Source organism: Aquarana catesbeiana, linkage group LG01 (assembly GCF_042186555.1).
Source record: "Aquarana catesbeiana isolate 2022-GZ linkage group LG01, ASM4218655v1, whole genome shotgun sequence".
Lineage (NCBI taxonomy): Eukaryota > Metazoa > Chordata > Amphibia > Anura > Ranidae > Aquarana > Aquarana catesbeiana.
Genome location: NC_133324.1, coordinates 883114847 through 883137682, shown reverse-complemented (window position 1 = coordinate 883137682; position 22836 = coordinate 883114847). Strand labels below are relative to the sequence as shown.

The following is a 22836-nucleotide window of genomic DNA, read 5'->3' as shown; positions in this document are numbered from 1 at the left end:
ACAGTCGCTATTTTTAGCCCAAAAGCGCCTGGAAAACACTTTCAGTGTGAAAGGGGTCTTAAAGTATCTCTAAACCCACATCATAATAAAACAGTCAATAATTAGTGTATTAAATGCTGTTCATACTTGCTGTGAGATTTGTTTTCTGTATTATGCAAAAACACTGGTTGATCCTGCTGCTTTCTATCTCCCCCTTTTGTTCATGTCCCCAATTCATCTAGATTTTGCAGCTGTGGTGGTAGCTCTGCACATGCTCAGTTTTTAGTGAGTTTCTATGCTGAGCATTTCCTCCCTATTAAATCTGAGCAGCCCACGTGACTAGAGTCACACATGAGGGTGTATACACAGTGGAAAATGACAGTTCACTCCCTCCCTCCTCCTCCATGCCCACTAACCAGCCAAACACAATGGGGTGTGTTTGGCCGTTTAGCATCTGTTGCAAGCATTGTATGTAGTATCAGTAAGACCCCTTTCACACTGGGGCATTTTTCAGGTGCTTTTGGGCTAAAAATAGCGCCTGAAAAACACCTCCCCTGCAGTCCCAGTGTTAAAGCTCGAGTGCTTCCACACTGGGGCGATGCGCTGGCAGGATGTTAGAAAAAGTCCTGCAAGCAGAATCTTTCGGGCGGTGGGGGAGCGGTGTATACACCGCTCCTTCCCACTGAAATGAATGGGCACTGCTGCTGAAGCGCCTGCAAATTGCTTCAGCAGCGGCTCTACACAGGCACATTTAACCCTTTATTCGGCCCCTAGCAGGGGTTAAAAGCGCCCTACTAGCGGCCGAAAAGCGCCGCTAAAATGACGGTAAAGCGCCGCTAAAACTAGCTGCATTTTACCGTCAACGCCCGCCCCAGTGCAAAGGGGGTTTTAGTGACACTGTGTTCCAGCAGCATCTCGGCAGCCTTTCCATTGGCTGTTCTCAGCCATTCACAGGAAGCCTTGTATTTTTATTAATGAATACAAGGCCTCCTCTAATTAGCTGGGGTGGAAAGGTGGGTGGAAGCCTTGTATTCTTTGATAAAAACACAAGTAATATCCACATTAATGGCAGGACCTGAGGTTTCCCAGCAGAACATTGCCCAAAGCAACCCACTGCCTGCACCAGCTTGCCTTCTTCCCATACTGCAACATTCATCCATTCATTGAATGTACAAAGAATTTTCGTACGCATATTCGTACAAATATTCTCGTCTCGTACAAGCAGGGCGGTCCTAGCAACCGATCACCAACTTGGTAATATGAAAAGATTACTCCAGCACCCTGCTTTCAACTCTGTGTACAAGAATAAGGTAGTAGCAGAGTGAAGGGAGGCAGAGGACATTGCTGAAGGGGGGGGTGCGATGTGAAATTAGAGAGAAGAACGCCACTACACGGGGGCAATGTGAAGGGGGCAGAAAAAGTGACTGTGGAAGGGTGATGCGATGGGGGAGACAAGGACTCCACTGTGGGGAGGATGATGTGAAAGGAGGCAGAGGACACCGATGTTGAGGGGGAGTGTGTAAAGGGGGACAGAAGACACTGCCGCGGAGGGGGGCGATGATGTGATGGGGAGAGAAGGACACCACTGTGGGGGGTGATGTGAGAGAGGGACAGAGGACACCGCTGTGAAGTGGGGCAGAGCACGTGATCATGGGGGGGGGATGTAATGGGGGGACAAAAGACACCGCTGTGAAGGGGGCAGATAACTCGGCTGTGGGAGGGAGGGTGATGCGAATGGGGGACAGAGGACACCGCTGTGGAGGGGCAGAGGACGAGGTTGTGGGGGGGTGATGTGATGGGGAAGAGAAGGACACCGCTGTGGAAGGGCGCAGAGGACATGGTTGTGGGGGATGTGATGTGAAAGGGGGACAGAGCACACCGCTGTGGAGGGGCAGAGGATGTGGTTGTGGGGGGGGGTGATGGGGAAGAGAAGGACACCGCTGTGGCAGGGTGCAGAGGACATGGTTGTGTGTGTGTGTGGGGGGGGTTTTGATGTGAAAGGGGGATAGAGGACACCGCTGTGGAGGGGCAGAGGATGAGGTTGTGGGGGGGTGATGTGATGGGGAAGAGAAGGACACCGCTGTGGGGGGGGGGGGGTGATGTGATGGGGAAGAGAAGGACACCCTTGTGGGGGGGGGGGGGTTGATGTGAAAGGGGGACAGAGGACACCGCTGCGGAGGGGCAGAGGATGTGGTTGTGGGGGGGGGGTGATGTGATGGGGAAGAGAAGGACACCGCTGTGGGGGGGGGGGTGATGTGATGGGGAAGAGAAGGACACCGCTGTGGGGGGGGTGGGGGATGTGATGGGGGAGAGAACACCCCTGTGGGGGGGGGGGGTGTTGATGTGAAAGGGGGACAGAGGACACCGCTGTGGAGGGGCAGAGGACGTGGTTGTAGGGGGGGGGGGGGCGATGTGATGGGGAAGAGAAGGACACCGCTGTGGGTGGGGTGATGTGATGGGGGAGAGAACACCCATGTAGGGGGGGGGGGGGTGATGCGAAAGGGGAACAGAGGACACCGCTGTGGGGGGAAAGGGGAGTGATGTGAAGGGAGGCAGAAGACACCCCTGTGAAGGGGAAACTGACATGAAATGGGGAACTGTGATGTAAAGGGGGTGGTGGTGGACTGTGATATGGAAGGGGGACAGAGGACACGGATTTAAGAATGGGATTGTGATCGAAGAGGCGGGGGGCTGTGATGTAAAGGATTGCACAAATATGCCCTTTGGACCTTGGCTGGAAGAACATTTTACTGATCGGACATCCGTGAATTTTTATTCAGTACCCTTGAGCTATGCTGACTAACCTGTTTGTGTCTGTTCTGATTTAAAATGGACCCATGTAATCCCTATGGGTGGCCAGATGTACTTAGATGTGCGTCTGCCTATATCTATCCACATCCGGTCAGGTTAGTAAACGTGGATCTGAAAGCAAACTCATTGTGTTCAGTCTAACAAACCTGACAGACCTACATGTGGACGGATACAAGCAAGCACACGTTTGCTGAAGTCTGACCACATACAGGGATACATTTGCAGTCCCTTTTTAATCCATGTAATTTTGGGTCAAAAATGGACTACTGGAATGCCACATGAAACAAGCTTCTCTGTGTATTTAGCAGTTTGGCTATGAGCGGTAATCCTCTTTGGGGGCATTCATTGGTTCAGTGCTGTACATAACAGGTGAAATATTGTCACACTGCTAATAAACTAGTCAATACATAGAAGTTAGTGGTGACATTGCATGTGACAGAAAACTGCATATGAAAAAAGGAGAGAATAAACCAGTACTATTAAGAAATGAAAAGCTTCCAGTGACCACCTTGGTGAGGAAAGCATGCCATACATCATGCAGCAGAGATTGGGACTTAATGCTAATATATGCAGCGCAGAAAACTCTCGCCGCTCTGCTCACCATTCATCATCCGCGACGTGTGCGAGACGGATTTGATAAATGTTGTTTTTCTTGACCTGAATATGTCCCTGGCTTGACTCTTCCAGGGGTATAAATGTCACCACTCTGCTGGAGGCATCTGGAGAGGAAGACAGAAAACATGTACATGACTTATCTTCTATTATTTCACTTACCTTCCAGTTTATCACTGCGGAGCACCTTTATTTGCATTTCAAAACATTCAATTGTCTTGGTGTGAGCAAAGAAAAAATCAGGAGCACTGTCTGCATGTATAACAGTTATGCGTTATATCAGCCGGTGAAAACAAGCATTCTATAGGGATTAGGAATTTGTTCATAAGCATGGAATATTACACCTCCCGTGAAACATATGGTGGATTTCAACCTTTTCTGCAAAAGGTATATTTGGGATCACAAATGAGATGTGAATAAACTTTCATATGCATGTGGCTTGGCGTAGCTGGAGACCGGTCGCCTTTGCATCCTAAATCTCAGAGGATGTTCCCCATCCCCACCTGTGCTGGAGGGATGATTAGTCATTAACATGGGGAATACAACAACGAGAGACTGTCACTCAACCGACAAGTTCTACACGGCAAGCTATGAAAAAGGGACCAAGAAGGCCTAGCATATTTCTGCTAATTTACAGCAGAACAACTTGTAAATAGGCACAGTTAAGAAAATACTTAGACTTACCAATGATGGTATTTCTAAGAGGCTTTTAGGACAACCTTGGAGAGAGAGCAGCTCCGCCCATTTTACAGGAAACACATGCAGCCTTTAAATCCCTCCTCTTCCACCATGGCTTCAGTTATTGTGTGGTCTCTGACATACTGGAAAACAAAGCACTGAAAACCACTAAACATCCATGATAGACACTTAAACCACTTCTAAAATAAACAAGGGAGGGAAGTAGTGGTTGTCCTGAAAGGCTCTTGGAAATACAGTGACCAGTAAGTCTAACTAAGTCTTTCTCAAATTGCCTTTCATGACAACCTTGGAGAGGATAACCGAGAAACTTACACTAGGGTGGGACCATGCCTTCAGTACCTTCCTGCCAAAGCCTTGATCTGCGGCAGACAGTAAGTCCAACCTATAATGTTGGAGAAATGTCGAGTAGTTGGACCAAGTGGCAGCCTTCCAAATTTGTTCAGGCGTAGCACTGGCCCTTTCGGCCCAGGAAACCGCCATTGATCTCGTAGAATGACCAGCAATACCTGAGGGGGTATTTTTCCCTTTGCTTTGTAGGCCTCCGTGGTTGCCAATCTAAGCCATCTGCCCAGCGTGCTTTTGGAAGCTTTCTCCCCTTTACGTGAGCCTGAGAATATCACAAAGAGAGAGTCTGACTTTCTGAATTCTTTGGTGACTTAGAAAGTGTAGCAGACATCTCCTCACGTCCAGTGTGTAAAAAGCTTCTTCTCCTGGATTGGCAGAAACTGAAGAGAAAACGAGCAGGATTATTTCCTGTGAGCAGTGAAAGGTCGAAGAAACCTTGGGTAGAAACGCTCTGAGGATCACTCTGTCTGAAAAAAAACCTTTAGAACGGGTTCTGTGAATGCCAGGGCCTGAAGCTCGCTGACTCTTCTTGCTGACGTGATGGCTATCTGAAAAATTGTTTTAAGAACCAAGTTCTGTAAGGATGCTTCCTGTAAGTCTTCAAACGGAGCTCCCGTGAGACCCTGTAAAAACAACAGACAAATCCCAACTGGGAAAAACTTTAAAGGCTACTGGCCTATTTTGTGCAAGTGCCCTAAAAAATCTTGAAATTAAGACTTCTCTGGAGTCCGCTAAAAAAAAAATAAAATAAAAAAAGATAGAGCCGCCACCTGGGTTTTCAGGGTGCTGGCTGCCAGCCCCTTCTCCATTTCATCATGGAGAATTTCTAAGACTGACACTAAACGTTTGACCTGGAGGCCCTTAGAAGTGCACCAGGAATTTAATTTTTTCCAAACTGTCAGTTATATGGCCTGAGTTAACTCTTTTCTACTGGAAAGTAGGGTCTTCACTAATTTATCAGACAGTCCCTTGGCTTTCAGGAGGTCTTCCTCAGACATCAAGCAGTTAGATAGTCGGTCTGCTTCCGGATGGTTCACCGACCCCTGCGTTAGCAGGTCCTTTTTGGGCGGCAGCTTCCATGGAGGTTCTGCAGCCAGGTTTAGTAGTGTCGCGAACTAGGGTCTTTTTGGCCAGAAGGGAGTGACCAGGATCAGATTGGTATTTTCCTCCCTGAATTTCCTTAGAACCAGTGGTATCAGGGGAAAGGGGGGAAAGGCGTAGCACAGCTGGTAATGCCATGGATGGGCAAGAGCATCTATGCCCACTGCCTGGTCTTCTTGGTGGAAAGAGAAGAACTTCTGCACTTTTGAGTTCTGTTGGCTGGTGAACAGATCTATTTGAGGTTGCCCCCAAGCTTTGGAAATCATCAAGAAAACTTCTTGGTTCAGACTCCACTCTGCTTCCACCAGTCTCCTTCTGCTTAATAGGTCTGCTAGGAGATTCTGGGATCCCTTCAGAAGGACTGCTGACAACGAGGCCACATTCTGTTCTGCCCAGGTAAGTAGCTGACTGGCCAGTTCTAGGAGCCCTCTGCTCCTGGTTCCTCCTTGTTTCAAACACAAGCTACTGCAGTTGTAATGTCTGAGAGAACCTGAATATGTTGTCCCCTTACCACTTGTTGAAAGGCTAGGAGACAAAGAAAAATCTCCTTCAGTTCCCACCAATTTGAGGACTTTCGGGCTTCCGCTTTGGACCAGGCCCCCGTCCAGGTGGGCTCCCCAGCCCCAAGAACTCGCGTCTGTTAAGACGCTTGTCTAGGGGAAAAACCCAGAAAAGACCCTTTGCCAGGCTGGTTGAATTCCTCCACCAGAGCGCCTGTTTTACGTTTGGAGGTAAGTTTGATCTGTTTTTCTAGGGAATCTTGGTGTGACGATCTTTGTAAGATATTCATCTGGAGGGGTCTGGAATGTAATCTGGCCCACTGAATAGCTGGGATTGAAGCCGTGAGAAGGCCCAAGAATGCCATGGCTGATCTGACTGATACTGAGAGATTGGTCTGAACCCGTCTCACTGCAGATTGGATCTTCTCCATCTTCTCCTGTAGCAGAAAAACTTTCAAGCACTGAGTTTATAGTATAGCATAGGAGCTTCATCTCCTGTGTGGGCTCTAGAATTGATTTTTCTAGATTCAAGAGCCACCCTAAGTCTTTGAGGTGAGCCTGAAACACCTGGAGATTTGTCAAGACTTGTTCTTTGGAGTCTGCAAAAAACAACAGGTTATCCAGATATGGGATGACTGAAATCCCTCTTAGCTTCAAAGGTTCCAGAGCTTCTGCCAATATATAGCTCTGAATTGGAGATGCCAGACTGAAGTCCCCAAGTTTAGGGCCAGACATAGAAAGCATTGGGAAGCCTTAGTTATCGGGACATGCAAGTAGGCTTACCTTAGATCTAGGGATGCCATGAAACAGTCTTGAGAGTCAGTAATTTCGTAATTGAATTGATCGTGTCCATTCTGAAATGTTTGTGGCGGATCGATCTGTTCAGGATCTTTAAGTTCAGAATCAACCAATACTTCCCTGAAGGCTTTTTCACCAAAAAGATGTGGGAATAGAAGCCTCTGCTTTCCTGATTTTTTGGGACCTGGATAATCGCCTCCTGTTGAATCAGATCCTGCAGCAGGCTCATCATTGTGGAAGCTTTTTCCTGATCCCTTGGCAAGGCCGTAACATAGAATCTGTTCGGGGTGGCTCTGAAAACTAAAGACTGTCATCTCTGGGAGCGAACAGGCTTGTAGTTTTGTTCCACTGTAGGTGAAAGGCAGACAGACAATCTTCCCCCTACTGGGGTAAGACTGTCATTTGTTTTTAGGGGGCTGGTCTGGGGGAGATCTGAAGAGAACTCCTCCTCTTTCCTTACCCCTTTGGGAAACCCAGCGACTCTTGTGGTCTCGAGCCCTATTTTTGTGGGGCTGTCGAACAGCACGAAAATTCTTTTTGATCAGTTGTTTCTTCTTGGAAGGGAAAGCCTTTGTCTTGTCAGCTGACCTGTCCAAGACTGTTTCAAGGTCTGGACCAAAAAGAAGATCACCCGAGAAAGGTAGGCCACACAGCTTAATCTTGGAAGCTGGGTCACCCGACCAAGTTTTTAGCCATAAAGTACGTCTGGCTGAATTCACCAGCTCTGACGACCTTGCTGACATCTTAACTCATTCGGTAGATGCATCAGCCATGTACTTTACTGCCTTCAGTATCAATGGAAAGGACTCCAAAAGATCTTTCCGTGATGTGCCTGCCTCTACGTGGCTTTTCAGCTTCTCTGCCCAGCATTCAAGGTTCCTTGCAACAACCGTGGAAGCCATAGCAGGTTTGAGGCTGACGGATGTGGAATCCCATGCTTTTTTCAGGAGAGTCTGCTCTTTTATCCATTGCATCCTTCAGCACACCCATGTCCTCGAATGCTAGGTCTGTGCGCTGGGAAACATACGAGAATGCGGCATCTATTCGTGGTTTATTATTCCATACCTCTGATTCCTTATCTTCGAAGGGAAACCTTCTCCTAAGGGTCTTGGAAAAGAAGGGGCCTCTTCAAGGGTCCTTCCGTTCCTTCTGCACCGTCTCCCAGAGGATTCTATGGACTGGGAACACTATGTTTAGTGTCATCTAATCCTTGGTACATTTTGTCGTGATCTGACAGTTGCACCTTCTCCTCCTGGATTTCGAGGGTGTAGATTGCTCGCAGAAGGTCGTCCACTTCCTCCAAAGATAGCTTGTACTTAGAGGCTCAGCTATAGTCTTCCTCCTCCTCATCTGAATCCCTGAGGGAGGGAAGAGTACTTGCCCTCTCATCCCCTGAGTCCATGACCTCCACTTCTCTGGAGGAGGATGCCCTCGGGCTGGATGGTGGATGCTGGGGCTCAACCTGGACTGCCGGGCTCTGTACCAGCACGGACTTGACTGAACCCAGTGAGTTAGTAAGTTCCTGTACTGAAGAGAACAAGTACTTGTATTGCTGGGACGTTTCCTCTTCAACCAAATCCTTAATACAGGACCTGCACATTGCCTTCTGCCATGAATCTCTAAGGGGGTTCTTGCAGGAGGGACATTTCCTCTGACTTGGTGTATTTGAATGTTTGGACTTTCCTAACGCTTTTTCTTGAAATGAGAAAAAAATTAAACTCACCTAGGACCCCCAACACAATTTACCAACCCCTAGTGCACAGCTAGACCACCACCAGACAGAAAGGAAACAGTGCCCCGAGCAGTGTAATCCCAACTGCAATCACCTAGTCCATACTGCAGGGTCCGAGTGAAGTAACCTCTGACCATGCAGCTAGAGGCTCCCCGCAGGAAGGATCCAAAACAGCAAAACATAAGCCCATATGGATCAGAATAAAAGGCACCACTGTACCCCTCTTGCCTGGGCCTGACTGGTGCTTGGGGCACCTGCTTCCGCCGTAGCTGTCGGTCTCTCCTCCATCTTGGCAGAGAATGCAGCGGGGTACTGAGAAACCATCTGGTTTTTAAATTCTCCGGTCCTCAGCGTCATCAACGAGGGCTGGAACTGGAAGGACTGGTCTACAGACCGGCCCCCCTAGTTTCATGTGTTCCAGGCGCTTGGAACCACTAACGTCATGCCCCCACAGTAAGCCGCATCACCGGAACCGACAAGCGGGACATGCAGCGGCACCCGCCCAGCCACCAGAGCCATGCCAGCAGACCCCGGGCACACAGACACCGCGCCTCCTGCAGGCCCTTGCATCTCCTTTTCTCTTCTTTCCTGTATTGGCCGCCGCCATCTTTACTAGTGATTGCTGGCTCTTGTGTGGACGTATATTTCCGCCCATCTTTTCTTCCCTGTCTAAACTTCACGCATGTGCGTTCGTGTCTAAACCAAGCCTCTATCTCTAAGCTATGCTTCAATCCCCGTGTGCGACGTCTTATACAGTCACAAGGGGATAACCAGGAAGAAGAGGAGGAGAGTACAATATTGTGAGGCTTCCTCTGTGCCATTCTCAATGCAAGTAAATAACCTGGCATGCAGAGGATAATGAAACGGCACACATAGCGCATCGTTAAAGAAGCTATGGACTGCGCGGGCACTGCTGACGTCACTACAGATTGCAGGATGGATTCTGAAGAAACAGAAAGAGTAAGTGAAATTCACAGGCAGTGATCAGCTGCCTGTTCTATATACAGTCAGGTCCATAAATATTGGGACAACGACACAATTCTAATCTTTTTGGCTCTATACACCACAATGGATTTGAAATGAAATGAACAAGATGGGTTTTAACTGCAGATTTTCAGCTTTAATTTGAGGATATTTACATCCAAATCAGGTGAACGGTGTAGGAATTACAACAGTTTGTATATGTGCCTCCCACTTTTTAAGAGACCAAAAGTAATGGGACAAGTGGCTGCTCAGCTGTTCCATGGCCAGGTGTATGATTCCCTCATTATCCCATTTACAAGGAGCAGATAAAAGGTCCAGAGTTCATTTCAAGTGTGCTATTTGCATTTGGAATCTGTTGCTGTCAACTCTCAATATGAGATCCAAAGAGCTGTCACCATCAGTGAAGCAAGCCATCATTAGGCTGAAAAAAACAAAACAAACCCATCAGAGAGATAGCAAAAACATTAGGTGCGGCCAAATCAACTGTTTGGAACATCCTTAAAAAGAAAATACGCACAGGTGAGCTCAGCAACACCAAAAGACCCGGAAGACCATGGGAAAACAACTGTGGTGGATGACCGAAGAATTCTTTCCCTGGTGAAGAGAACACCCTTCACAACAGTTGGCCAGATCAAGAACACTATCCAGGAGGTAGGTGTATGTGTGTCAAAGTCAACAATCAAGAGAAGACTTCACCAGAGTGAATACAGAGGGTTCACCACAAGATGTAAACCATTGGTGAGCCTTAAAAACAGGAAGGCCAGATTAGAGTTTGTCAAACAACATCTAAAAAGCCTTCACAGTTCTGGAACAACATCCTATGGACAGATGAGACCAAGATCAACTTGTACCAGAGTGATGGGAAGAGAAGAGTATGGAGAAGGAAAGGAACTGCTCATGATCCAAGCATACCACCTCATCAGTGAAGCATGGTGGTGGTAGTGTCATGGCGTGGGCATGTATGGCTGCCAATGGAACTGGTTCTCTTGTATTTATTGATGGTGTGACTGCCGACAAAAGCAGCAGGATGAATTCTGAAGTCTTTCGGGCAATATTATCTGCTCATATTCAGCAAAATGCTTCAGAAATCATTGGACAGCGCTTCACAGTGCAGATGGACAATGACCCGAAGCATACTGCGAAAGCAACCAAAGACTTTTTTAAGGGAAAGAAGTGGAATGTTATGCAAAGGCCAAGTCAATCACCTGACCTGAATCTGACTGAGCATACATTTCACTTGCTGAAGACAAAACTGAACTGGTAACCATTTCAGACTTTTAGATATCTCAGATCACCTTCATACACAATGTTGCTCCTTGTCATTCCTCCGTATCAACATTAAAAGAAATGGTATTATATAGAAATATCACAGTATCCTAAGTATTCAGACCCTTTGCTCAGTATTTAGTAAAAGCACCCTTTTGATCTAATACAGCCATGAGTCTTTTTGGGAAAGATGCAACAAGTTTTTCACACCTGGATTTGGGGATCCTCTGCCATTCCTCCTTGCAGATCCTCTCCAGTTCTGTCAGGTTGGATGGTAAACGTTGGTGGACAGCCATTTTTAGGTCTCTCCAGAGATGCTCAATTGGGTTTAAGTCAGGGCTCTGGCTGGGCCATTCAAGAACAGGCGCAGAGTTGTTGTGAAGCCACTCCTTCGTTATTTTAGCTGTGTACTTAGGGTCATTTTCTTGTTGGAAGGTAAACCTTCGGCCCAGTCTGAGGTCCTGAGCACTCTGGAGAAGGCTTTCATCCAGGATATCCCTGTACTTGGCCGCATTCATCTTTCCCTCCATTGCACCCAGTCGGCCTGTCCCTGCAGCTGAAAAACACCCCCACAGCATGATGTTGCCACCACCATGCTTCGCTGTTGGGACTGTATTGGACAGGTGATGAGCAGTGCCTGGTTTTCTCCACACATACCGCTTAGAATTAAGGCCAAAAAGTTCTATCTTGGTCTCATCAGACCAGAGAATCTTATTTCTCATCATCTTGGAGTCCTTCGGGTGTTTTTTTAGCAAACTCCATGCGGGCTTTCATGTGTCTTGCACTGAGAAGAGGCTTCCGTCGGGCCACTCTGCCATAAAGCCCCGACTGGTGGAGGGCTGCAGGGATGGTTGACTTTCTACAACTTTCTCCCATCTCCCGACTGCATCTCTGGAGCTCAGCCACAGTGATCTTTGGGTTCTTCTTTACCTCTCTCGACAAGGCTCTTCTCCCCCGATAGCTCAGTTTGGCCAGATGGCCAGCTCTAGGAAGGGCTCTGGTCGTCCCAAACGTCTTCCATTTAAGGATTATGGAGGCCACTGTGCTCTTAGAAAACTTAAGTGCAGCAGAAATGTTTTTGTAACCTTGGCCAGATCTGTGTCTTGCCACAATTCTGTCTCTGAGTTCTTCAGGCAGTTCTTTTGACCTCATGATTCTCATTTGCTCTGACATGCACTGTGAGCTGTAAGGTCTTATATAGAGAGGTGTGTGGCTTTCCTAATCAAGTCCAATCGGTATAATCAAACACAGCTGGACTCAAATGAAGGTGTAGAACCATCTCAAGGATGATCAGAAGAAATGGACAGCACCTGAGTTAAATATATGAGTGTCACAGCAAAGGGTCTGAATACTTAGGACCATGTGATATTTCCATTTTTCTTTTTTAATAAATCTGCAAAAACGTCAACAATTCTGTGTTTTTCTGTCAATATGGGGTGCTGTGTGTACACTAACGAGGAAAAAAAATGAATGTAAATGATTTTAGCAAATGGCAAAGAGTGAAAAATTTAAGGGGGTCTGAATACTTTCCGTCCCCACTGTGTGTGTATATGTATGTACATATATATATATATATATATATATATATATATATATATATATATATATATATATATATATATATATATATATATACACACACACACACACACACACACACACACATACGTATATACACTATATATATTTTATATATCTTGTTTCCCATACCATTAATCAGACAGCCAGGGGATTCCCCGGTCCAGAGATAAATGTAAACAAGGGGGCTGGGATGTTTTCTGGCATCATTACCCAAATACCAGGTAATGGCAGGAATCTTCCAGCTAGCAGCAGAATAGGGCCAGGGTAGCGTAACTGTTGCTATGACACTGTCGGTTGCACAGCCGATGGAGTCCAAGCAACTAATGATTCTGTGCTGCCGGGGGTTGAAGATGCACTGAGGACAGCAGTGTCCACGATTAGGACAGTGACACCTCAGTGCCACCCCGTACCATGCCTCCAATAAAATTCATGTATCGGTCTCTGACATTTACATCGGTGTAATGTTGGGAGAAAACGATTTAATCTAAGGTCTCTGGAGAGGACACGTGGCCACAAAACTAAACTGGACAAACTTAAAGCGGAACTTTACCCATAAAAACTGGATAAAAAAAAAACAATGTTCTTTAGCAAGGAACATACATTCTACATTAATAATTATACTAGCAAAATTAATGTGTGCTGTAAATTGCCTCCAGCATTGCTCCTGTTTCTTCTTACTGGAGGCTGCCGCTTTATTATTTACTGCTGCTCAGAGCCCCTGAACAGCAGTTAGGCTTGATTAACACTAATGCGTTTTTTCATGCTTTAAATTGTAGAAATCCAGGACATTTTTTTTTTTTTTAACATGGGAACCTATGGAACATGTTCACATCAATGCATTTTTGTGCCTCTGCGTTTTTGGAAAGGTCAGGGACTTTTTTAAATGCAAAACGTTGCTTTTTTGGTTCACTTGATTGCAATGGAGAAGCTGCAGATAAGCATGTAATGTGTTTTTGCCACAATTTGCGCTTTTAAATCTGCCCAACAACAAATCCCCCCCCCCCAAAAAAACCCTTAAAAAAAAAAAAAAAAACCGCAAATTGCGGCGTAAAAACACAGAAAGCACAGCAAAAAGCACTGCAGAAATGCTCAAAAACAACATGCATAGATGTGAATTGAGCCTTAGGCTGGGTTCACACTAGTGCGAACTGGATGCGGGTTTCCCTGCATCCAATTCACGTGACAGGAGAGTGTGCCCGGCTCCCAAAGGAGCCGGTGCACACATCTCCGTGGCGGCTGCGGAGCGAATCACACAGGGGTCCTGTGCGTCTTTGGCTCCGTTTCAGGTCTGAATTCAGGTCCCCTAAAATGAAGAACAGGGATGCGCCGGGCCCCTGCTGTGAGCTGCGTGCAAATTTAGTGTAAGCCCAGCCTTAATCATAAAGCGGAACTAAACCCATTGATTTAACGGTTTCAAAAAAGAGTTAAACTCCGGAATGCTGGAATTGCTAACTGTCCCATTTGCTTGTGTCCGCAACCAAACTGTCAAAACATCAAATGGCTGGTGTCATAACTGATCATGTGCATCACGTGTGCAGCACCATGGCAGTTGCAGCTCAAACAGAAGACGCTTCCTTGGCTGTTAGACCCCTTTCACACTGGGGCGGTTTGCAGGCGCTATTGCGCTAAATATAGCACCTGCAAACCGACCTGAAACAGCCGAGGGCTTTCACACTGGAGCGGTGCGCTAGCAGGACGGGAAAAAAAGTCCTGCTAGCAGCATCTTTGGAGTGGAGCAGTATGAAGTGATCTAGCAGGACTTCATTTTCTGACTAAAGTTCCACTTAAAGACCGCCCACATACTGCGGCAGAGCGGCTCTATTGCGCCAAACAACGTACCTGTATGTGGTTTCCTGCAATAGATAGTGTGGGCGGAGGAAGAGCTGAGGTGCGTGTCCGCTGGCCACCCGCAATCGTGGTACTGAGAGGCAGAGCGGGGATCTGCCTATGTAAACAAGGCGGATCCCCGTTCTGACAGGTGACAACATGGAGATCTGCTGTTCATAGTGATCAGGAAGAGCGTTCTCCGTGTTCTTCTGTCAGCACTTCCCCCACACAGTAAGACCTCATACCCACTATTAGATTTTCTGCTGATTTTTGCCTTCAGATTTACCAAAACCATTTAGTGAAAGGGCCTACCTGATTGCATACAAATTGAAAATCTTAAGGCTTGACCTCATATTATATGGTTTTGATAAATCTGAAGGCAAAAATCTGCAGAAAATTCTAATAGTGTGTATGGGGCTTTAGAAACACACTGAGGGAACTCAAGGTTAACCCTTTGATCGCCCCTGGAAAACCCTTTCCCTGCTAGTGTCATTTATACAGTAATCAGTGCATTTTTATAGCACTGATCACTATTAGCGTTAGTGCCGGTTCACACTAGGACGACTTGTCAGGTGACCTAGTCGCCTGACAAGTAGCGTCCCGTTCTGTACAATGGAACCGTTCTAGCGACGCAAGTCGCTCCGACTTAGAAAAAGGTTCCTGTACTACTTTGGGGGCGACTTGCATAGACTTCTATATAGAAGTCGTTTTGCAAGTCGCCGCCCCTGTAGTGTGCAGGTCGCCTCGGTGAGGCGACCTGCAAGTCGTGCCGCCTCTAGTGTGAACCGAGCCTTACTGGTCCCCAAAATGTGTCACTTAGGGTCAGATTTGTCCACTGCAATGTTGCAGTCTCGCTAAAAAACACCGCCATTACTAATAAAAATATCTCATAGTTTGCAGACACTAACTTTTGCGCAAACCAATCAATATATGCTCATTGGGATTTTTTTTACCAAAAATATGTAGAAGAATACATATTGGCCTAAATTGATGAAGAAAGTTGTTTTTTTTTTTTTTATGTATTTATTTTTTTTTGGATATGTATCATAGCAGAAAGCAAAAAATTTTTTTTTTCAAAATTGGAGGTCTTTTTTTGTTTATATTGCAAAAAATAAAAACCGCAGTGGTGATCAAATACCACCAGCTCTATTTGCGGGGAAAAAAAAAAAAAAAAAAAAAAAAGGACATCAACTTTATTTGGGTAGAGCGTTGCATGACTGCACATTTTTCAGTTAAAGTATCGCAAAAAATGGCCTGGTTATTAAGGGGGTAAATACTTCCGGGGCTGAAGTGGTTAACCACTTCAGCCCCGGAAGATTTTACCCCTTTCCTGACCAGAGCACTTTTTACAATTTGGCATTGCGCCGCTTTAACCGACAATTGCGTGGTCTTTCAGACAGACACTGTACCCAAACAAAATTTGCGCCCTGTTTTTTCCCCACAAATAGAGCTTCCTTTTCGTGGTATTTGATCACCTCTGCTGTTATTTTTTGTGCTATAAACAAAAAAAAAAAAAAAAAAAAGAGAGAGCGACAACTTTGAAAAAAAACAAAAAACAATATTTTTTACTTTTTGCTATAATAAATATCCCCCCAAAAATTAAAAAAAAAAAAAAAACACATTTCTTCATCAGTTTAGGCCAATATTTATTCTTCTACATTTTTTTTTTTACCAAAAATATCGCAATAAGCGTATATTGATTGGTTTGCGCAAAAGTTATAGCGTCTACAAACTATAGGAAAGATTTATGGAATTTTTATGGCATTTTTATTTATTTTTTTTTTTTTTTTACTGGTAATGGCGGTGATCTATGATTTTTAGTGGTACTGCGACGGACAGATCGGAGACTTTTTACACTTTTTTTGGGACCATTGGCATTTATACAGCGATCAGTGCTATAAAAATTGGCAGGGAAGGGGTTAACACTAGGGTGCGATCAAGGGGGTTAATGGCATGTTCCCTCAGTGTGTTCTAACTGTATGGGGATAGGATTGACTAGGAGAGGAGACATATCGTTTGTTCCTACCAAGTAGGAACAACTATATGGCTCCTCTCCTTTGACAGCACAGGGATTTGTGCGTTTACGCACACAAATCCCCGTGCTGGCGCTCGTGCATACCTTCTGTTGGCCAAAAAAGGGTAGAACGTACCCGTACGGGATTTCGCCCAGGAGAGCCATTGTGCCGCAGTATATCTGTGTGACACGGTCGGGAACCAGTTAAACTGAGTAAGGGGTTCTTTACTGTTAGAGCAGAAAGGATGTGGCGGTATCTGTGGGGAGTTTAGATAAATTCCAAAAACCTACTAGATGTGTTTCTCAGTGAATACAATATACAGATATGAAATTGGTGGCAACATAAGCACACACACATATACACCAATCAGCCATAACATTATGATCGCTGACAGGCTAGGTTCACACACGTCCGGCTGCGGTTTGCAGTCTGGTGTGGTTTTGTTCACTGGTTCTGGTGCAAAATTTTACTTGAATTTGCACCTACACCGGAACCAAAATTGCACAGGACCCTTTTTAGAAACAGACAGCGGCCGGCCCGGATATGTATGAACCGGCTCCATTGAAAGTTGGTCTGATTCCCATGTTATGCGATATATATGCCTTAAGGTTGTGTTCACGCTATTGTGAATTGGATGCGGGAATAGCAGGAGATTTTGACCGGCTCTCTATGGAACTGTTTCACATATCTCCAGAGCGGCTCCGGTGCGAATTTGCACAGGGGTCCTGTGTGTCTTTTGGCCTGTTTCAGGTCCAAATTCAGACAAAAGTTCGGGTTGAAATCGGACTTGGAACGGTGACGCACCGGACCCCTGCTGTGAGCCACATGCGGCAATAATGTGATCCCAGCCTCAAGTGAATTACATTGATTATCTTGTAACAAATGGCACCTGAAAATCGGTGGGATACATTAGGCAGCAAGTGAACATGTTGTCCCCGAAGTTAAGTTGAAAGCAGAAAGAAAAAAAAAAAAAAAGAAAACTGGCAAGCGTAAGGATTTGAGAGACTATGACAAAGGCCAAATTGTAATGGCTAGATGACTGGTTCAGAGCAACTCCAACACTGCAGCTCTTACAGGATGTTCCTGGTCTGCGATGGTCAGATCTACCAATCGTAATCCAAGGAAGGAAAACCAGTAAACTGGCGATGGGGGTCATGGGCGGCCAAGGCAGACCCGCGTCCAATAGAAGAGTTGCTGTAGCCCAAACCCCAATAGCCCAAATTGCTGAAAAAGTTAATGCTGGTTTCCAATAGAAAGGTGTCAGAACACGCAGTACTGTACACAGTGTATGGGGCTGTGTACCTGCAGTCAGGGTGCCCATGCTGACCCATATTTGTTTGGCATACAGAAGGGCAGCCCATTCAATACAATGGGTGGGGTTCCTTACACACAGCGATGTAGCTCACATAGCCTTTTGCAAAGTTCAATTTTGCACGTGTTGCTGTGCGCAGTCACATTTGTTGTGCAATTTTGTGCGCGTCTGTTTGCCGTGTCTTGGGTGCCATTAACAATGAATGACACTGCAAGCACGGCGCACGCATGAGCGCACATTTCTGTGTGCATTCCTGGAATGTGCAGATGTGAACAGAACCCAATGCCCCTTTCACACGGGCGCCTCCGTTGGATGGACTCCACTAGTTCAGCCGGGGATCGATCCGTTGATCCTCACTGAGCCAGTGGATGACAGGTCCGTCTCTGCTCACTGTGCTGACACAGGCATAGTCCCACCGTCCTCTATGGGGAAACTGGGTGAAAAACGGACCGTCTGTCCTTTTCATCCGATTGATGGGTGGTAAATAGGACCACCATCCGTCTGCATGTGGTGGACAGGATCGGTTCGAATATCGGCGGACGTCAGTGGATGTGTCACCACTGACACCCGGCTCTCCATAGGGGAAAATGGAGCGTCCGAACAGATCCACTTGAAAAACTGACAGGCGGAGCTCATCGGACAGCCCGCATGAAAGGGGCCTAAAAAGGTGAACACTTTAACAGCTTGCCGACCAGCCGCTGTCATTTAACTGCGGCAGGTCGGCACGATCCTGCAAACCGTCGTAGCTATACGTCGGCTCGCGGGATCGGGATAGCAGGCGCACGCATGCGCCCGCTGCACTGCGGGGGGTGCCGATGCTCGTGGCTGACAGTCAGCCACGAGCATCGCAAGCATGAGAGGCAGAACAGGGACGAGTATGTGTGTAATGTAAACACACAAATCCCTGTTCTGTTTTGTGAGGAGTGACAGATCGTGTGTTCCTAATAGCTAGGGACCACGATCTGTCATCCCCTCTAGTCACTCCCATCCCCCTTCAGTTAGAACACACATGAGGGAACACAGTTAACCCATTGATCGCCCCCTAATGTTAACCCCTTCCCTGCCAGTTGACATTTATCATTTATACAGTAATCAGTGCATTTTTATAGCACTGATAGCTGTATAAATGACAATGGTCCCAAAAATGTGTCAAAAGTGTCCGCCATAATGTCGTAGTCCTGATTAAAAAAAAAAAAAGAATCACCACCATTACTAGTAAAAAAAAAAAAAATAATAAAAAAAAAATGCTATAAAACTATCCCCTATTTTGTAGACGCTATAACTTTTGCAAAACCAATCAATACACGCTTATTTGCGTTTTTTTTTTTTTATCAAAAATATGTAGAAGAATACAGTAAGTCATACCTTAAGAAAGAGTACAATAAGTCGGCCTTAAACTGAGAAAAAATGTGCTTTAAGAAAAAAAAATTGGGGATATTATAGCAAAAAGTACAAAATTTTAGTGTTTTTTTCAAAATTGTCGGTCTTTTTTTGTTTATAGCGTAAAAAATAAAAACCACAGAGATGATCAAATACCACCAAAAGGAAGCTCTATTTGTGGGGAAAAAAAAAGGACGTCAATTTTGTTTGGGTGCAATGTCGCACGACTGCGCAATTGTCGGTTAAAGCGTCGCAGTGCCGAATCACTAAAAATGGCCTGGTCAGGAAGGGGGTAAAATCCTCCGGGGCTGAAGTGCTTAAAAATTATATTGGTATCAATCAAATCTTAGCAGCTCAGGCTCCGTTCACATCTGTGGATTGTGGGAACACACGTTTCCATGCGCATTCCTGGAACACGTGTCTCGCTTGCGATGCCATTAAGTGTTAATGGCAACCCGCACATGGGAAGCAAATGCCGTGCACAAAAAAAGTGCAACAAAACGTATCAAAAAAAAAAAGTGCAAACCGGAATGTGGTAAAATACTTTGCCACTCGTAGGGTGGCCTATTGAAATCAGTGGGCTGCCCAATGCGTTTAATATCACTAGATGTGGACACAGCCTCGGTGTCGGGGGTGAAAGGGATCAGAACAGAATATCCACTACCAAAAAAAAAAAAAAAAATGCAAAAAAGAAAGGGATCAATCCTGCCTTGGTGTGTCAAAGTGAAGCACGCTGCAACAAAATGCACACACACACTTCATCTGGAGTCACACTAGGAGCTGCAAGAACCAAAATCGCTATCTTTTTCTCTTCCCGATCTTCAAATAAGCATGTCACGATTCTAATAAGTGCAGAGAGTTCTCACTGCTGAAAAAAAAAAAAAATCTGGGCAGCCTGCCAAGTTTTATTACAACATGCGAAAGAACACCAGCGTGTAAATGAAGGAAGTTTAACCAGTTAAAGACCAAACCTTTTCTGACATTTCTTGATTACAAGTAAAAAATCATTATTTTCTGCTAGAAAGTTACTTGGAACACCCAAACATGATTTTTTTTTTTTTAAGCAGAGACCCTAGAGAATAAAATGGAGGTTGTTGCAATATTTTACATCACACTGTATTTGCACAGCGGTCTTTCAAACGCAATTTAAAAAAAAATACACTTTAATGAATAAAAATAAACAGTAAAGTTAGCCCAATTTTTTTGTATAATGTGAAAGATGTTACACCGCGAGAATCGTGATCTTTATTCTAAGCTAAAAAAAAAAAAAAAATCGTGATTCTAATTTTAGCCAGAATCGTGCAGCTCTAAGTCACACCAATGAAACCTCTGGACACGATAATGGACACTGCATTGAGGACTTCTGTATTGAATATCAATGGGCATCGTGATGGACTGCCCTGAACGTTGAAGACCTCAACCAAAAGAACCCCAAGCCTGCCTGTGATTGGATGGCAGAGTGGGTGACACCATTACACACGGGGGGACACCGCTGACCTTTGATGACGAGCTCCCTCTGGGGGTCCGTGGAGGTGTAATGGGGGTTGGATTTGGGGATGAGGGTCCTCAGGAGGAGGAGCCTGCCATCTCCTGGCTCCTCATTGGCTCTGATGGCTCTCAGCACCTCCTCATCTCCTCCGGGGCAGCTCAGCCCGGCCAGTAGGGGGAGCAGCTCCAGCAGAGTCCCATCCCCTTCCTCCTCTTCCTTCCTCCAGCTCCGCTCTATACACGATCCGCACAGCCTCTTATTCAGCACCTGAGCCTTCTCCAGCCACACCGACACCGCCGCCCAGAACCCGCCCGGGAGCACCGAGCCCCCGGCATCCCGCACACACACACGGCTCAACTCCGGCATGCCGAACACCACCGGCGCTGAGAGGTAACTTGTGCGCCTGTCAGTCTCCAATACAGAGCTCACTCTAGGAATAAGAACATTTGGTCTACACAAAGATGGCCGCCGCGCATTCTCCCTCAGCAGGCGCATGGTGATGATGCCCATTACCATAGTAATATCACGCAACCACACAGTCCTTAATAAACTCGCTGTAAATTTATGTAACATTGTGTACAGAAGCGTTTGAAACGCAAATGAGAAATAAATAATTAAAGACCTGCAAAAAAACGATTGGTGATTGTACTGTTTCCCTTATCAAAGATGGCGGACTAGGCTCCGCCTACAGGAACTATCCGTGGAGTCAGGTCCTAGCAGCTGACTGGTACTGGCAGAGGTTGTGTTGTGTACGGGTGAGTAGTATGGGGGAGGGTGCAGAAAGGTAAAGTGCTAAAACTCAGAGCAGCCAATCAGAAGCTACTTCTCAAATCGCCACTGCTGCAAAAATGTTTGTATTTACAGGTACTTTTTCGTATAGTCACAGATGTATATAGAGCTGACAATGAATGGAGCACTTGACATATACCTTGTCACATCATACACATACTAGGGCCATTTTAAACAGGAGCCAATTTGAGATGGGCTCAGGCGTGTTCGAAACACGCAGCTGCACACATCGGGAAATGTCTCACTGCCTGTGATTAGCCGCGGGCAATGTCAGCTTCCACGTGGGGTTTCAAACATGCCGGTGTCTTGCCGAGAAAGTTCCCCCGGCGGATAAGGACCCCCCTGTACTGCGCAGGCGCTGCGCCTGCACAGTACGAATGACTAGGAGCCGCCGAAAATAGCCGAAGCTGAAAAATTTCAATCGGCTGTACACGGCGCCTGCGCCCTGGGTCCAGGTTCAAGCCCCACCATCCAAGTGGACCTAGAGGGAGAATAAAAAAGTGCCGAGCGCAGCAAGGCCGTGCCCAAAGCGTGGCGAGCAAAGCGAACCCGCGAGGGGCCCTCTTACAGGCGTCGTGTACAGCTGATTTCTATTCTACTTGGCTTCGGCTATTTCCGCCGGCTCCTTCTGTGCAAGCGCTGCGCCTGCGCAGTAGAGGGGGTCCTTATCCGCCGAGAGGAATTCTCGGCAGAACACCGGAGCCCATCTCTAGAGCTAATTAACCTCCCAGTATATGTCTTTGGTGTGTTGGAGGAAGTCGGAGCACCCGGTGGAAACCCACCTGGCCACAGGGAGAACATGCAAACTCCAAGCAGGTAGTGTCCAGGTTGGGATTCACATTGAGGGGGCAGTAATGTCACAATCTCCACCTTATCCAATCAGAGAATGCTTTTCATTCATTGAGTAATATACAGGGCATTGTCTGAATGTCACCCATTCCAACAGCGTGGCCCCCCCCGCAGTTACTATGCATCAGGGCAGCTGCTTGGCATGGGACTCGGAAGACAGAGGCGATCACTGTAGTAATGGCGGCTTCCACAGCGATTGGCAGGGTATGGAATATGTGTACCTACACAGGTCTAAGCTGGAGCAACGGAGTTGATTTACTAAAGGCAAACAGATTGTACACTTTGCAAGTGCAATTGCGCTCTGCAAGAGCATTTTCCACCAGAGCTTAGTAAAAGTGTTGAAGTTTCACTTTGCAAAGAATACTCATAAAAAAACCCTTCATTCTTGCTTGCACATGATTGGATGATGGAGGTCAGCAGAGCTTCTGCTCATTTACTAAACTTTGGAGCAAATGCGCTTGCAGAATGAGAATGCACAGTCTGTTTGCCTTTAGTAAATCCAGCCCAATGTAACTATGCACAGTTACATTGGGCAGGAATTCAGCTTTTCTTTGTGCACTGTTCCACATCACACAGCTGGAACCTTTGCAACCTTAGCAGAAAATAAAAAAGCCATTAAGTCTGAACTGGATTCCTGGCAGGATAGATATCACATTAAGAGCAGACATTTTTTATAATTTAGGTCTTATGCATATTCTAGCTTAGCGGTGCATACATTACAGTTAAAGCGGAGTTCCATCCAAAAGTGGAACTTCCACTCATCTGAT

General features: G+C 46.2%; 2 protein-coding genes across 3 annotated transcripts in view; one reads left to right on the top strand and one right to left on the bottom strand.

Annotated features, from left to right (window-relative positions):
* Window positions 1–20890, bottom strand: part of TRMT44 (tRNA methyltransferase 44 homolog) — a 115263-nt gene extending 94373 nt beyond the window's left edge. Inside the window, exons 1-2 of one of the 2 annotated variants that reach the window (XM_073610797.1) lie at window positions 20440–20890; window positions 3392–3509 (exon numbers count right to left, since the gene is read on the bottom strand). In XM_073610797.1, coding sequence (XP_073466898.1) covers window positions 3392–3509; window positions 20440–20797 — 476 coding nt within the window. In that variant the 5' untranslated portion in view covers window positions 20798–20890. The remainder of the gene's footprint in view (window positions 1–3391; window positions 3510–20439) is intronic. The other variant, XM_073610804.1, reaches the window with a different exon arrangement.
* A 185-nt stretch (window positions 20891–21075) lies between these two features.
* ACOX3 (acyl-CoA oxidase 3, pristanoyl) overlaps window positions 21076–22836 on the top strand; it is a 195462-nt gene continuing 193701 nt past the window's right edge. Inside the window, exon 1 of the mRNA XM_073610777.1 lies at window positions 21076–21186. The gene's annotated coding sequence lies outside the window, so the exon portion shown is untranslated. The remainder of the gene's footprint in view (window positions 21187–22836) is intronic.